Source organism: Prionailurus bengalensis, chromosome D4, assembly GCF_016509475.1.
Source record: "Prionailurus bengalensis isolate Pbe53 chromosome D4, Fcat_Pben_1.1_paternal_pri, whole genome shotgun sequence".
Lineage (NCBI taxonomy): Eukaryota > Metazoa > Chordata > Mammalia > Carnivora > Felidae > Prionailurus > Prionailurus bengalensis.
The window spans coordinates 16,584,026-16,600,308 of record NC_057359.1 but is presented as its reverse complement, the minus strand read 5'-3'; the positions used below and the strand labels follow the sequence as shown (position 1 = coordinate 16,600,308).

General features: G+C 41.7%; 1 protein-coding gene across 2 annotated transcripts in view; it reads right to left on the bottom strand.

The window, feature by feature from the left end:
- Positions 1–7,740: 7,740 nt before the first annotated feature.
- The window catches only part of RORB (RAR related orphan receptor B), a 201,350-nt gene continuing 192,807 nt past the window's right edge, over positions 7,741–16,283 (bottom strand). For both annotated transcript variants that reach the window (XM_043566981.1, XM_043566980.1), the window contains exon 10: positions 7,741–15,260. In XM_043566981.1, the coding sequence (XP_043422916.1) occupies positions 15,105–15,260 (156 nt within the window). In that variant the 3' untranslated portion in view covers positions 7,741–15,104. The remainder of the gene's footprint in view (positions 15,261–16,283) is intronic.

Genomic DNA, 16,283 nt, shown 5'->3' with positions numbered 1-16,283 from the left:
ACTAATCTTCCACCATTGCTCACCATCAATTCAATTGTCTAAGGAGCCAGGCAAGTTAGGAAATGAGTAGAGAGCAAAACTAGAGAAAACCCGTCTTGTCTAAAGGGACAAATTTTCCAGATGAGAATATGGGAACATTGTTGTTAGATCTTCTGTTTTGTATAAAAGGATCTGGAGATTCTGATTTCATATGAAATTTACTATTTAAGAAAAGCCCAAACAAAATGTGTCTGAGGGTCATATTCAGATCACAGCTACCAGTGCTCCATGTTATAGACTTCTCACTCTGTTTTTGCACGTTCTTTTCCCCCAACTGGAAATATTCCTTCTTCTGACAAACATCATGTCACACAGCTCAGGGCTCAGTTCAAATGGCACTCTTTCTCTGGATCGCCCCATTTTCTCCTACAGCGATTCCCAAATAGATATAATTACTCCTTCTTTCCGGTTATCCGAACCCTCTGTTTAAACACTTTGTTTGAAATGTGTCACTGCTTTTGTTAGCTGGTCTATCCACCCCACAGTGCTATGCCATGAAAATCTCAAGGACAGGGGCCATGCTAACTGCCTTTTTATCCTCTGGATCTGGTATAATGCTTAGTGCATAGTAAGCACTCAGTGTTTTTTTGAATGCATGAAGGAAATAGACATGACTTCGGGATGTGAGGCCTGAGCTCAGCTTTTTTCTGCTTAACTTTTATACGTTATTTTAGTTTGTTTTGTTTTGTTGATCACAATGCCTTGCCTTTTGGCAGTTGTTATCCCTGACCTCTAGGGAAAAGCATAAAAATAGCTAATACAATCTATGTGAAAAACTAGTGTGGAAAAACAATTTGCTAGTTGTTTTGAGCAAATGTCTGGGCTCTTTCGTTGAAGAGTTTATCTTTAAAGAGTATTTTACTGCACAGTCCATTGAGGGCAATTGGGCAAACGTTTGTTCTTGCCAGGGTGAAGGGGAATGTGTGAGTGAGGTAAAAGCTGGATATTGGACAGAACAGTCTAGATAGCACCCGGGACTCCTCTCCAAAATGTGAATTAGAAAGAGTAATCTGACTGCTACCTTGAATCTGTCTGGATAAGAGATTTAAAATCTAAGAAATAGAGAAGTATTTCCCATAGAGCGATTCCATTTAACTAGCTGAGGGTTGAGTCTCCACGAGTTCATATAACATTACTTGTAGGAATGTAATTCTTAATTTCGGGGGGGGGACAGTATTTTGGAAAGGAGAATTTGGAGAGAGAAAACTTAAAACCCCCATCTCCTCACTAACCTGGAATAATCAATTTTAATTTAAAAAAATCAATAAGGATGAAATTTTATTGTAGTTGGATGATGTAGAATTAAGTTATACACCAGGGGATTTTTTACAGGGGAATATTATTTTAATAATTAATATTTTTATGACTGGTTCCTCCAAGACTCAAAACATCTTAGGGCTCAGTTGCTTTAAGAACAAAACAAAAGCAACAGTTTCCATGTGTGTATCTTGTTTTTATCTTGTCTAGTATGTGCACAGGGAGTTTCACTGTGTAATGAGCAAGAATTCCCTAATGATGTGGATGTGGGGCTTGTGGAGGGAGAGTTTCTACAGACTGAGGGTCATGAGAGTTACTATTTATTTGGGGAGAGTCTTTCCTGACTCTGCTTCCCCCACTTATCTACCCCCCAACCCTCAGTCAGCTCCATCCCACCTTAAAATGGCATTCCCCAACTCCCCAAGATGTCAGAGAGCTGCAGGGCTTCAGGTTTGTAAAGTGTGGTGAGGATGGAAAGTACCAAGGAGGAAGTTGTTAACACGTTCTAGATGATACTAAATAGTATCAGTATGGATCACAGCTCAGGTAAAACTTTCCTGCCACTTGGCAGATGGAAAGGATTGTTAATTCCCTTCTCCATCCTGCTGGTTAAATATTTTTAGCTGGCTGTGAGGAAGTATAAATTCTCGGTTCATGTTTGGATAGAGAAGTGGGACATCTCATATCTGGGAAAAGTACATGGAAGGATGACGGAGGGTTTGGGATTGGCCAGCCATACTTGAATCTCGGAATTCACACTTAATTCACTTACCTCTTAAATGCCTCCTATAGCATTCTTTAAACAACTTTATTTCTTCCCTCTACCCCGTTATTTTCTCATGCTGCTTCACCCTCTTTCCTTTGCATTATGAACAAGTTGTGTGATGTGTGGATTATTGGTTCACAGAGGTGTTCAAGAAAAACCTTTATTTTCTTGAGATCAATTTTGAGTGTCATCTCATTGAGTGGGTGGGAAACTACAAAATATCATTGGAATGAACACTATATGAGAGGAAGTAACTTGTCTGTTTGTTCATTACTTCTTCCCTAGTTTTTATCAGCTGAATCGTGTCTCTTAAAAAACAAACCACAAAATATTTTGGCTTCTTAACCCCCGGTACCTCAGAATGTGATCCTTAGATATAGGGGCTTTATAGTGGTTATTGAGTTAAATTGAGCTCATTAGGGTGGTTCCCAATCCCATATGACATATAAAAAGGGGAAATTTGGACACAGATACATGCACAGGGTGCATGCCAGGTGAAGGTGAAAGCAGAGATTGGGATGATGCTTCTATATGCCAAAGATTTCCAGAAAACCTGAGAGGTTAAGTGAGAGGCATGGAACAGATTCCTTCTCACAGCCCTCAGAGGAAACCAACCCTGCCGCCATGTTGATCTTGGATTTATAGCCTCCAGAACTGTGAGACAATACATCTCTGTCATTAAACCACCCAGTCTGTGGCTCTTTATTACAGCAGCCCTAGTGAACTATTATTGTAACGATTGACACACTGGCTGGCCATGGTAGGTTCTTAATAAGTAAGAGCTGGATGAATTAATAACTGCTGTCCCCCTCACAGGGGAGGTCTCTGCCAGGCCTAGAAATTGGGACTAAGTGCCTGTGTTCTAGTCAACATAATCACTGTGTATATCTTCATGATCCAAACCTCGAAGATGAACATTCTCTTCTTTGGTGTTCTGTGTGAGACAGAATCATCCTTGCTGGGACCGGGACGCAGGAGCCTGGGACTCAGCTTTCTACTTTGTAAAAATCCTTGAAGTAAGGAATTGAGAGCCTAAGGTGTGAGTTTGAAGCCGAGGAGGGAAAATGGAAAAACACAGATGAATTTCTCAAGAACAGTCTTTCCACAATAGCCAGAAATTGTTCAATTCTTCACATAAAAGGTTTGGGATCAGGTCTTCTCTCCTGTGGGTCAATAGCACAAATCAATGTGTATTAAGTATGTCTTTTTATTGTGATGCTTTGACATTTGGGGCCTTGCTGCCCCTGCAAAGACTAAAGACTCCCCCCTCCCAGGGCTAACCAATTCCTAGGATAGTAAATGATTCCCGGAAGCGATCCCTTCCAAATGTCTAGTGGCCAGTCGGAGCCCCTGCGCCAACCACTTCTTTTACTGGGTTCTCACAATCTGCTTACTGTCCCCCCCCCCTAATTATCCAGGGGCCAGGTATGGAGGAGGACTAGAGACGGGTCCTATACCCCAGAGCCTGCTGAGATTATCCAGATCCAATGTTCTAAATTAGTCAATCCTAAACCTGCTCATCTTGCCTCATCAGTTCCTTGCCACGGAAACCACAAGAAAAGCTCTTTCCTGGTTTCTCCCCCATTCCTTCTGCCTTCTGACCAACCTGGTGCTTCCCCACATGGCATGGCATGGAATGGGTGCCCCCCTCTCTTGGGGACTTGGCAACAAACTCTTCAATGGTCACTATCTCCTGATCAGTTGGCCTCACTGTACCTGAATAATAACAAAACATAGGTTTTAAAACACAGGTGTCTACAAACGCCATGTTCTAAATGCACATATGACTGATACCATTGATATGGACAGAATCCCCAGTTGCCCCTCTTGTCACTGATAAGCGTTACTGGTTGTTCTGAAGAGGTTCTTCAAATGAACAATACTTGTCATTATGAGCAGGTTATGTTGTGAGAGATCTCTGGGATAACTGTGAATTTTTAATGTGTGCAAAGGAAGACTGGGGGTCGGAAGTGAGAGATGTATTTTATTTAAGGCATTGATATGGTAAAGAGGTTTGGTCACACAGTGCTCGGCTTAGTCTCAATAAGCCAAACCAGCTTTTTTACTGGGATAAAAGATAGGACAAAGAAGATTTTGTCTATTTTTTAAAATTATTATTATTTTTTTAACGTTTATTCATTTTTGAGAGTCAGAGAGAGAGGGTGAGTAGGGAAGGGGCAGACACACACACACACACACACACACACACACACACACATAACACACACATACACACAGAATCTGAAGCAGGCTCCAGGCGCTGAGCTGTCAGCGTGGAGCCTGACATGGGGCTCGAACTCACTGACCATGAGACCGTGACCGGAGGTGAAGTTGGACGCTTGACTAACTGAGCCACCCAGGTGCCCCTGCTTTTGTCTCACTATTAAGAAATTTATTAAATAATTAACAGTGTTTTTAAAAAAAAAGAAAACAAAAAAACCAGAATGGCAATGATGAATGAATGACGAGTGATAATGACTTCAAGAGTAGAGTTAAATAGAGAATAAATGACCATCTGTAGGAGTATCCTGTAGTTGTTTTTGTAGTTAGTAGATTGGTTGTAATAAAATTGATCATTTATAGTTATTTGTATTATGTCGGTGTCCTCTTGTATATCCACCTCTCTTGGACCCTAAGAGCAGAGTCTAATCTCTATCTGTCGTATTTCATGATTTGTTATTTCTGGTGAACAGTGCCCGGCATATAGTAGCGGAAATAAATATTTGTTGAATAAATGTTTGTTGCAGTACCTGGTAGGAAATGAAATGAGAGACTTTCTTGGATGCCTTTCACATTGGTGTCGGGACTGCTAAGTGTTTCTAAACCCCGGTTTCCTTTATCCTGTGGCCATACGAGTGGACAGCATTCCCCACAACCTTTACTGTTGTTAAGCCAGGGGCCTAAATCTGATTGGTGGAATGTGGGTAGACCAGGTCCATCCAAACCTACTGGGTAATCTTGAATGCTCTCTCTTGCTTTCCACATCTCCTGGCCACACGCAAAGTAGCCAATGACTAAGAAGTGGCTTACCACTTTGCTGCAACGGGAATGCAGGATTACAACTGTAATAATTTCCATCTCTTAAAAAGCAGTAACTCCGCTAAAATTTCTTACTTGTACCGTGAAATAGCTAAATAAGTGATCTGTTCTCCAGATCCTCTTTCCCTCTTTTTTTTAAATAATGTTTTATAATGTTTATTTATTTTTGAGAGAGAGAGAGAGAGAGAGAGCACAAGCAGGGGAGGGGCAGAGAGATAAAGGGAGACACAGAATCCGAAGCAGACTCCAGGCTCCGAGCTGTCAGCACGGAGCCTGACATGGGGCTTGAACCCACAAACCGCGAGACCATGACCCGAACTGAAGTCAGACGCTTAACCGACTGAGCCACCCAGGTGCCCCAGATTCTCTTCTTTTTGACCGAGACTTTGTGATTTGATCAGACCAGACTGGGGGATTTGAGAGGGGTATACCAAGCCCGGGCTATTATGTCCAATTTGTTTTACAAATTGGGCTCCCTGGTTTTTCTGTTTTTGTTTTTTTGTTTTTGTTTTTGTTTTTGTTTCTTGCACAGCTGAGTCGTATGTCTAACCTCTAATAGCCACTCAGGCTCCTTCTCTTATTGCTTTTGGTTAAATCTTTCGAGAAAAGAGGGGAAAGAACATTCTTCTGGTGCCCTTTGCCGAGGGACTGCCATTTACACTTTCCCTGCTTATGGTAAAAAACATGTCTAAATGGGGTGCCTCTGCAAGAAGGTGATTTGCTCAAGGGTAAAACCAGTGACATGGCAGCAAGTAGCTGGGAAGCTAAAATTACAAAAGGAAAATGGACTTCAATACATGTAGTGGACACATGTATTCAGTGCTTACACAATGCCATGCCCTGCTTCATGAACTCGGGAGATTTAAAGATCTGTGAGACATAGCTGTAAAAAATTTTTACAGTATCTTATTTTATAGTAATAGTTATTCAACCAGTTATGCTTACCAAGGTCAAGTTCTGAAAACAGTGAGAGAGTGTAGCCCGGTGTGTAGCCCGGTGGCTTGGTCATGTGAGACACCCCCTGCCTCCCACCAAGTTGGCATTAGGGGTCCGCTTCACTTTGGCTTCTCTGATTGGGTCAGGCATCTGCTGCCATGTAGAGTATGGTGACAAACCCTGGCCACTGCTTTGCTCTCCCAAATGTCTCATGCACACTAGTGTGGTGTGACGCTGGGGACATGTCGCCAGTTCTTACTCTTAAATAGAGAAGAGAATCTATGGATGGAACAAAGCTGTGCGCACAAAAAATGGCTTACTTCATAATTTTTGATAATGCTATCAAAGGTTAGAAACTGTCATCCTGTGTGGTCCAACCGGAGTTGAAAAGGGTGAAGTTTCATTTTGTGTTTCACTGCTCCCTCGATCTAGGTTTCTGGAAAAAAAAAAAAAAGATTTTACAGTAAAGAGTTTTTTGATCAATTGTTGGTGCCAATTGGCATGAGCCTGGGATAGGTGGAGATAATATATGTGCTGTCTCCGACCAGTCATTTGAAGACCTGATCAGAAACCAAGGGACAGACATGGTGCTCTAACAGAAAGATCGGGGAGGTTCTGTTTTTGTGTCCTCTGATCAGGGCCCCATGCAATCTGGAGGTCTGGAAAAGAGATGTTGCTTGAAACATTCTGCAAGGATTTCCACTGTTTCCAAAGACTGAAGTTGGGAGGAACGTTACCGAAGCCTCTCTAAGGCTCATCTTGTTGTGTGGGTCAGTGCCTTCAGTTTTAAAATCTGTTAAATCTTGCTTTAAGCTATTATTCTTGGAGCATTTCAGCTCTAGCGACGCCAACATGCAACAAACTCCAAGCACCTGAACAATCACCAGCCTCTCTCAGAATTGCCTTTTTCAGCATCTCTGAGAGTCTGTGATTATCCTCAATTACTTTCTACCACATCTCCGCATAAAACTCAGGGTGTTCATATGTCGGAGCATTGAATTTGGTGATGGAGCAGCGTGGTCTTGCTTTGTTAGAAAAAATCAGACCGAGAGATTTCATCATTAGTTATTATCTGAAAGCTTTCATCAGACATAGGGATTGTCACATTTATTGTAAACCTGTGGCAAGAGGTTCCAACAAAGTGTTTGCAGAGGCGTTGCTATGGCTTTGCTAGTTGGGGCTTTCTTTCATGAAAATTCTAGAAAAGGACGGCCACCGTCTTTGAGAGCTGCTGTTCTTATTTCTTTAAATTTCATTATTTATTTATTTATTTTTATTTTTGAGAGAGAGCAGGGGGGGAGAGAGAATGAGCAGGGGGCAGGGACAGAGGTGGGGGGGGAGAGAGAGAGAACCTTAAGCAGTCTCCATGCTCAGCATGGGCTCAATTCCATGACCTTGGGATCATGACCCGAACCAAAATCAAGAGTTGGACGCTCAACCGACTGGGCCACCCAGGTGCCCCGCTGCTGCTTTAATTTTAATTGTAACTTACAGTGAAGTGTGGGTCTTCTCTCAATGAGCACTTCTAACTCAGGCCAGGTCCATGAGGGCAGAAGAATTGCCAGAAAGAAATTACCCACGATTTCTTGGAAAAGGGGCAACTCTGTAGGTGAGGGCCCATGGGATAATGTTTCGAAAGCCAAATTTATCTTTTTCATTCCCTCCTTGTTCCCTGTCAGGGGAAAGAAAACGACTAGGCAAGATTTTCATCTTTTTCTTCTTTTAATTTTGTTCAGCATTAAAGGAGGGAACTTCATAAACATTGATTGTCATTTACAGAAAACATTCAGAAATCATGTGTGCATTATCAGGGAATGCTAACAGTATTCAACTAATAATTTACAGGACATAAAATAAGGACAAAAACCTATTACATTCTAAAGTAATATAAAACTCTTTTTTTTAATTGTTAGGGAGTGCTGTTTTATTCTAGTATATTTATAATAAAAAAAACCCAAAACAACAACTCAATGCTTACTTCCTAAATGACTCAGGCTGCAGTTTTACTCACGTACACAGAAATTAGGGCTTATATATTAAACAAGGAGAGAGAGATCAGAAAATTGTAGATTTTAAAACTATATGTCACTGGGTTTATTTGTGGTTTGCCTTTTGCCTCTATAGGCCAATAATAATAGTAATATACGGTAATAGTGTAATTAAGCTCCAGAAAAATCAATGGTGACTATGGGAGGCATTATTCTTTTTAAAAAGGTACAATTAATATGCTTTTTAGAGTGAATGCTTTTATTTTTATGTATGTTTGGCAATGCAACTCTTGTGCATTGCCAGCAACGGTGTGCATGCTAACAAGAGATGTCAGGTGCACCTCACGGCCGCCCCTCAAGGTGCGATCCTGGTTGGTAGGTACAGCCGAGCCCCCGACAGTCCCCGGTTCCCCAACCGCTGGGGGACTTGGAGTCGTTCTTCACTTTAGACGTGCAGGTTGGAGCTAACATAAAAATTAAATTTCTGAATGTTGGAAGCATATGAAAATCATTTCTCTCAATCCTAAAAGCAGGGAAGCATTGTCAGGGATTTAAAAAATACTGGAAAGTCTCATTTAAATCTAAATATCTTTTTTTTTTATTATAAATTGATCATCATAAAATACTAGCCTTTTAAAGTCCTATTTGGGATGCAGGAAAAGCATCAGGTTCATCGGACTTGCTCCTGCCTGTGTTGTTAGAGCTCATATCACCTTCGATCTTCCTCCCTCTTGGGCTCTCCCCCAACCCTCCCCCAGGTTCTTTACAACATTTATTTGGTGAAGGTCAGTTATGGCTTCAGCAAATGAGTGATCTGACCTCAGGCTACTAATACGAAATAAACGTGTATAAAAATATTTTGTTCATCAGAAAGCAGAGTTTGTGTTCCTTAAGCTAGTCCATGCAGAAGGGATTTGGACAAAGCCATTTGCTACAAGGAAAGATGACTTATTCAGGCGATGTGTTTTTTTTGTTTTGTTTTGTTTTGCTTTTGTTTTTGTTTTCTTTTTAACTTTCCTTTTTCACGTTGTCTAGTTCAGATAGCGTTTGCAGGTCTTAGAGGCCAATCTTCAGTACAAATTCTTTGGAGCACATCTAATCGACAGCCCTGTCCCTTTCTCAGCTGTATTACAAAAAGAAGTGTACACATGACACCAATGGCCCGTCAAGATGCTTAACCTGTTTACAACCAGTTTCTGAGAAGTACATAACACGCAGAAAGGAAGCAAGTACATATTTGCTCTTTGTTGGTTTTCCCCCTCTAAAAAAATTGTTACAAAGTCTTAAGCTTAAACAGAGACATAGAAAAATCAGTGTATTCACTGTCTCCAGTTATTTACAGCAAAAATTACAGAGACAGCATACATTGTATTAGACCTTCCACAAGCATATATTAAAAGTAATTACATTTGAAAAAATATTTTTATTTTTCCTCTACATTTCTACAATACATACTCAGTTTTCTGTGGGTGTGGTTTTCATTCTTGTGTGTGTGGTTCCTCGGGTGGAGGAGACAGGACTGTGCTTGGGTGTGGGGTCTGTAGCTCTTCAGACATACCTAACGTGTGTCACGACAGAGGCACGCAGATGTCCTCCGTCAGCTACCGCCAGAAGAGTACGGTTTCATACACGGATCGCGCTGCCCAGCTGGGGTGTAGACACCCCGTGCCTCCCTCAACTGGGGGCTTTTTCAATTCTGGTAACCTTGTGCTTTAGTTTTGGCCATGAGAACAATCACTGAGCTGCTTCTTCTGACCCACTGGAGGTCGTGCTTACAGTCATGCAGGAGGCAAAGATTACTATGGCCAATTCACTTCGAAGGGATCTCAGCAGCTTAGGCAAAAAGTGCACAGACAGATGACCTCCATCTGTTGCATAGGAATCTGAGGTCCCGCACTTCAGAACACGGAGGGGACTACGTTATCACGACTATAGGATAAATTCTGCAGATACGACTAAGGGAAAAATGAAACTTGTCACAGATAGTGAAGCCACACATTTAAAGAGACACACCGAGACTCAAAAACGTAAAAGTCGTGCATTTGACGTTCAGAAAAAAGTGGCAAGAAATCTAACCACCTGGCTCTGCGAAGCTAAGAGTTTGGGCAAGGCAAATAGAAATGTCCTTTATATGCCATCGTTAAATGAATTGTCTTCATTTTTAGACTGCTGTGTTTTCAACGGAACTCTTACTATGTCCTCCGGTAGTGATAGTCAAATATGGAAACCAAATTGAGTATCAGTGGGCAAGAGTTCTGCTCCCTCCCACCCCCCCACCCCCCACTCTAATTCATTCTGAGTCCTGTCTGGCCAGACTTGCTGCCAGGAAACAGGCCCTTGGATTCAATTTTGTGCTAAACCAGAGGTTGCAAACTGTGAACCTTTTTCTGCACAGAGATGTATTTGTCTGGTCTGCATTAGGCTCTGAATCAGCTGACATCACTTACAACCAGACAGATGTTATAAGATTCAGAAGCTTTAGCCACACTTGTGCTTTAGCTGACGATCGGATGTCCCTTTTCAGATGGGGCATTTCCTTGCCAGCTGGCCATTGGACCACTTGCGCTCATTTGCATCGGCTCCCTGGCCCTTTTAGGCTCTTGGATTTTTAACCCTTGCTTTAAGGGAACACGTGCCTCTGGTCCTGAGACCTGGCCCCTGCCTGCCCCTCCAAAAATAGGTGGTCAACTCTTGTCTAAAGGCCCATGTGGTTTCCCATATCAGGTTGCTGCTTTCATTAACAGCTGGAAACAGAAAATTAAATACTACTTCGTCTAAAGCAGATGGTGGGCTTTTTTGTCTTCTTTATACAGGGGGCTTTGTGCAAAGTTTCACTACAGATGCATACTTTCAAGTTATTGCTGTTCTATTGAACGGTGGCTCTGTCAGGGCACAGGCATCCTTGCCTGAATTCACTGCCAATTGCAGTAACTTCATTGGAAGTGAAAGTGTATGGAAAAAGAGAGTCAGGGAAAAGTTATTTCTTCTAATTTCCAATAGCAGTGGAATTTTTCCTTGCTTCTATAATAAATGGAAAAAAAGAACATGGAACAGAACTGATATCATTTGCATCTGACTGATGTTTTTGAAAAAAGCTGGTTAAGTTTTAGGTTGTCCTTGGGACGGAAGAATCGCTTTTGCATTCAAGCCTGGTACGCTTGGGACTGTAGAGAGTGAGCGTGAGTTGACTAGCCATGTGCGTGGTTTTCTACAATTTAGCTTGACTGCTGTGAAGTTATGTGTCGAACAAGGCAGCTACGATAGGAAATGTATGGGTGTCTCCCCGGAATCTCTTATTCATGTCCAGAGTTGACTGTGATTTAGGGTGTCACAGATTGTGTCCAAGAAGTTGAATTACCCAAGAGACCACCACATTCTCCGTTTATGCCTACACTGTGGTCCTTTATTCCAGAGTCCTGAAGACCAGTATTTCAACAAGGGAAATCCAGAAAGGGTATGCTTGTAAGGGACACCTCTACTCTCAGCTTTCAGTCTCTGGGGAAAAAAGAGCCACAGAATAAGGGACACAAAGATGACCCAAGTCACGGACAGTAGGAGTTTGTGTGGCAAATTAAACCAAATCTGGAATCCCTTCTTCTCCTGCATTCCCTCCAGAATCACAGTGGAATTTGAATTCACACAGCTTTACCTCCCTTGTCAGATTCAGGTAATGCCACTCAGATTTCTTATTTTCCTTGCTCAGGACTTGTACAGGAAGCTTGGGGCTGCTTGGGAGAGACATATTCCTATTAATAGGGTAGCTGGATTATTTGGCTCTTAGCAGATTTCAGAAAATGAGACTAAGTTGTCCTTATTCATGTGCAACTTTTCAACAAGTCCAAACAGTTAACAACACAAAGTTACTGCCTACTGTTCTGAAAGCCTTGTCAGAGAGGTTCTCTCCCTGGCGTATTTAATTTGTGCCATTTACGTTTTGTTGTCATTTTCCTGTTTTTTTTTTTCCCCTCCTTTTTTTTTTCTTTTTCTTTTTTTTTAATGAAACATCCCTGAGTGGTTACAGTGCAATATCTGTGCCAAGCAGTGATTGTCATTTACGAAGCAAGAAGTGAAATGTACAGGTCACGGGTTCTTTCTTCCAGTGCCCGTTTTACCATGAAGGTGTGGTGAACATTTGTGAGTCTTCGTAGGGAAGGGACAGAGATTGCATGTGGTAAGGAAAGGCGATCTTAGCAAAATTTCAAAACGCCTCGGGATGTAGTCACAGGAGATGTTCAAAAAGGCAGCTTTTCAAGGCGTTTGTCGTTACCACTGAAAATGTGACTGGTGGTCTTTTAACGGACAGATTTGGCAACTGTGGCGAAGATGGCAATCTCTTTTCTCAACCGAAGTGGGCTGAGCGTGTACTCGTTTCCACTGTTTTGTTCTGGTTCGGTCGCTAGCTGTTTCCTGTCCCCTAGCTTCAAAAGGTTCATGCGGTCCCAGTGAAATGCTTGCACTAGTAGAAACGACAAACACATTCAAATCGAGTACCTCCTGAGGCAAATGTGGGGAGCAATCCTTTTCCTACACCACCCATGGGGCAGGGAGGAAAAAATTCTCAGCCACTTCATCAACAGAACCAATTTAAACCCTCTAAGGTAAATTGGAGGAAACAAACGATTCCCTTTGCAACTGAGCGGGAATTGCAGGCGGACGATGGAAAACACTAGGCCAACAGAACAATGAAAACAAAGTTTGACATAAGTTCAAAGCTCAAAGGGAAACACCAAGCAGACACGTTGAGCATTGCCTATCACAAGCCAATCATAAAACATACATTGCATTTGGAAACGGCTTGGTTTAATCGAGCGCCTTCCATTACCCTGTTTTCCTAGCAATCAGTAAAGTAATCTTTCCATTAGAAGGAAATATGACTCTTGGAATTAATTCTTTATACAAAGAGCTAGCAGGAGTGACATTTACACCAAAAAGAACTGAGTCTCTACAGCCACATAATAAGCAGTCTGCAGCTGTCTTCTTAGACACCGAAGGTAATTTGGTTCAATGTAGTTAAATTAATTGAATATAACAGTAGTTGAGAAAGAGAGTCATTATTTTAAAGCCTTTTTGTTTTTCCCCATTGGTTTAGCATTCATCAATCATGCGGTGGGAAAAGGCTCTGTTTTCTAGAGAAAAGACTAGCACTACTGTCTGATCATCAACGAGGGGTTTTGTGGCCTTGCGGAGACAGCTCTCAAGACCACGTAACTTCAGGAGAGCGTCAGAGATTAAAAGGAAATCAAGGTTTCCACCGATGGAAACTTTACCGAGCAGGTGTGCGTGTGTGTGTTTGACGAGGAGAAAAGGGCGGGTCCTCGGGAGCTGGCTGCTGGGCTTTACTCACAGGAGAGCGTGAATGTCACTGAGTTACATGAGGCTCTGCTCCGGCTTCCTTTTTAAAAACTCTTAATTTTGGATCGGCTAAGACCAAAGGCATAGGGCCTCTGGAGCACAGGCAGAACAAGCTGCTTGGGATTTATGCTTTTCTGGTATTCAGTTTGCTTGGGGAGCAGGTGGAGAGGTGAGACTTATACTAGGAAGTCTTAATACTCCAAGCCTCATATCCCCTCTTGTATTCTGTGTTTTTGACAAGTTGCTAAAAGAAAGAATCCCAGGCCAGACGGATGATCTAATTGCAAACTGCATAGGAAATAGTTTGGGCTTTGGGGTGTATTAGTTCTACGGAATAACTCCGATGTGTTTTCATTATCTGTCAAGTTCTTGCTCTGTGTTTATAGTACAGCACTTTGGAGTTGAGAGAAATTAGAGGACCCCCCCCCCCCGCTAGAAGGACATATCACATCCTGCCTCCCCTTTTATTGCTGCTTTTTCTAACAAATGTAGCAAAGAGAGTGAATATAAAGAACCAAGCTCTTTCTACCTCTTCGTTGCCAAAAAAAGCCCCCCAAAACAAAAAAAACCCCTCAAAAAACAAAAAATATCAAACCCAGACACAACAGGTTAGAGAAAAAATGTCTACATGAAATGGCATCGGGGCCCTGGGTTCTGGTTTCCTCTGTGACTCTAATTTTATTAGAAAAAAATTGCTGGTGGTCAAACCTACAGACTGCATTTCTCTGGTGACAACACAGTGAGCACCAAAATCAGTTTCTTTACCCACCTGAAATCCAAAGGAAAAAAAAAAAGTGTTTTATGTGTCCTGGTGAAAAATAGGAAATAGTGATTGGTCAAAAAAGTCCTGGACTCCACAACGTTATCTGTGGCCGAATTCTTAAAACAGGAAAATGGCTCCAAATATTCCCCCCACCCCCCCACCCGCCGATATTTACCATCCTGACAAGGCTTTGATGTCATTGATAGAAACAGAGTTCTTATACAGAGGCCGTGCATTATATTTATTCCTTTGTAGACGTTATCTCTGAATTGGTACCATCCTGCCATCGACGATAGTTGAAGATTCTGGCTGGGAAAACAAAATCCTGATTGTCTAACATAAAGGTAACATATAACACAGAAGGTAAATAATATAAGAGAGCCTGACTGAACCTCCTTTGTTAGTATGTATGGGATTTTAGGTCACAGTGCATGTGCATGTATAAGTAATAGTCATATATAATATTCTCAGATATTATATGCTTATTACATACATGCACAGTGCTTTCCAAGACAGCTACAAATTTACACATGCATCAGCTATCTAAAAACATAGAAATAGGTAAGCCTATTAAGTGGAATTTTCTTAAATTATATTTGAACAATTAACAGGAAAAGTAATCATGTAAAGTACCGCTCTGTTCTTGTACGTATCTACAATAAAATTCTATAAACAGTTGTCTCCCAAAACATACCCGAATAAAATAAAATTAAAAAAAAAAAAAGATAACACCCAGTGTCCTATATTTGTATATTTATGGTCATTTCAAAAACAAACAAATAAAAGAGCCCCACTCAGGTGCGTATTTACATTCTTCAAACTGTAGCGGTGAAAAATAATTCTATTAAGTGCAGGACATTCCTAATGTTGCAGTAGTGACATTTTTCTTAAGTCTTCATGAACACATTGCTTTTGTCTTAATGGTGACGCATTCCACGACTAGGAGACAGTTCTCTCGTTGCCTTCACTTGCAGACGGTGGCACAGTCAGGATTAAAGAGCTCCTTGTACAATGGAGGAAAGAGTGTATTCACTATGTCTGGATGTGATTGTTTAAATACCTGCAGCTTCTCCCCGTGCAAGTTGCAGACCGCCGTGATGGTTGGTATCTTGGCTATTAACTGCGGAGTCGGGAGACCAGGGTCGGGTGTTGTTGTTGGGGGGGCGGGGGACGGGGAGTAGGGAGGTGGGGAGAAACAAAAGGGGAAGCTCATTAGTGCTCTGGCTTCTGAATCAGGGTCCTTCCTGGCCTGGGATGAAGGAAAATGGTTTTGGGAAAAGACGTTCACAAAGAAAGAAGGCTCACTTTCAGCTTCTCCTTCCCAACAAAACAAAACAAAACGCACCTCCTACCCCCCTCGGGAGAATAGAGAAGGCAAGCCAGCGGGGCCAAGCTTCCTGAGTCACTGCTCTTAAATAAAATGTGTATGGGAGGTAGTCGAGTTTAATCGATACGAGTGGGTGCTTTGCAGCCAGGCTGACTGAGTCAGAATCCTGGTTCCAAAATAGCTAAATGGCTGTTTGGCTGTGAAATACTCGGTCTCAGCTTTCTTATTTGTAAAATGGGCCTACTCATATTGTTGTGTGCACTGAGGTAATTCATATAAAAGTGGTAAGAACACTATAGGTGTGAAACGCAATTGGGAGCTAATATTATCTATTATTTCCCAAAGATTTTTATGATATGAACACGAGATTCTCGGTTTTGGAAGGCGACGTTGTTAGGAAAGGTAGGACCTAAACTGTACGAGGCGTGATCCATAACTGTCAGGACTAGCCTGCCTGAATCTTTCTAGTTCTTTCCCACTGTAACGCATAGAATGAAGCCTATATTTAATCAAGAGAGAATTTCAGAGGTCACTGGCACTTGCTTCCTTGAGGCATTTAAAAAACTCGTGGGGGAATATCCACTTACCATTGGTAGGTTTTATTGCATATGTATCATGCAGGACGTGATTTTATTTTATTTTTTTTGAGTTCAAATACCCAGAAGACATTTTAAAATGTCCACGGTTTGCAAAATGCTATAACGTTCTTAGAAGATGAACAGCTCTAGCTTTTCACATATTTATAATTTAGGAACATGTAGAATTCATCATTTCATGTCAAAATTAGCTTAAAACCAAGTATCATTGTGATCAAAT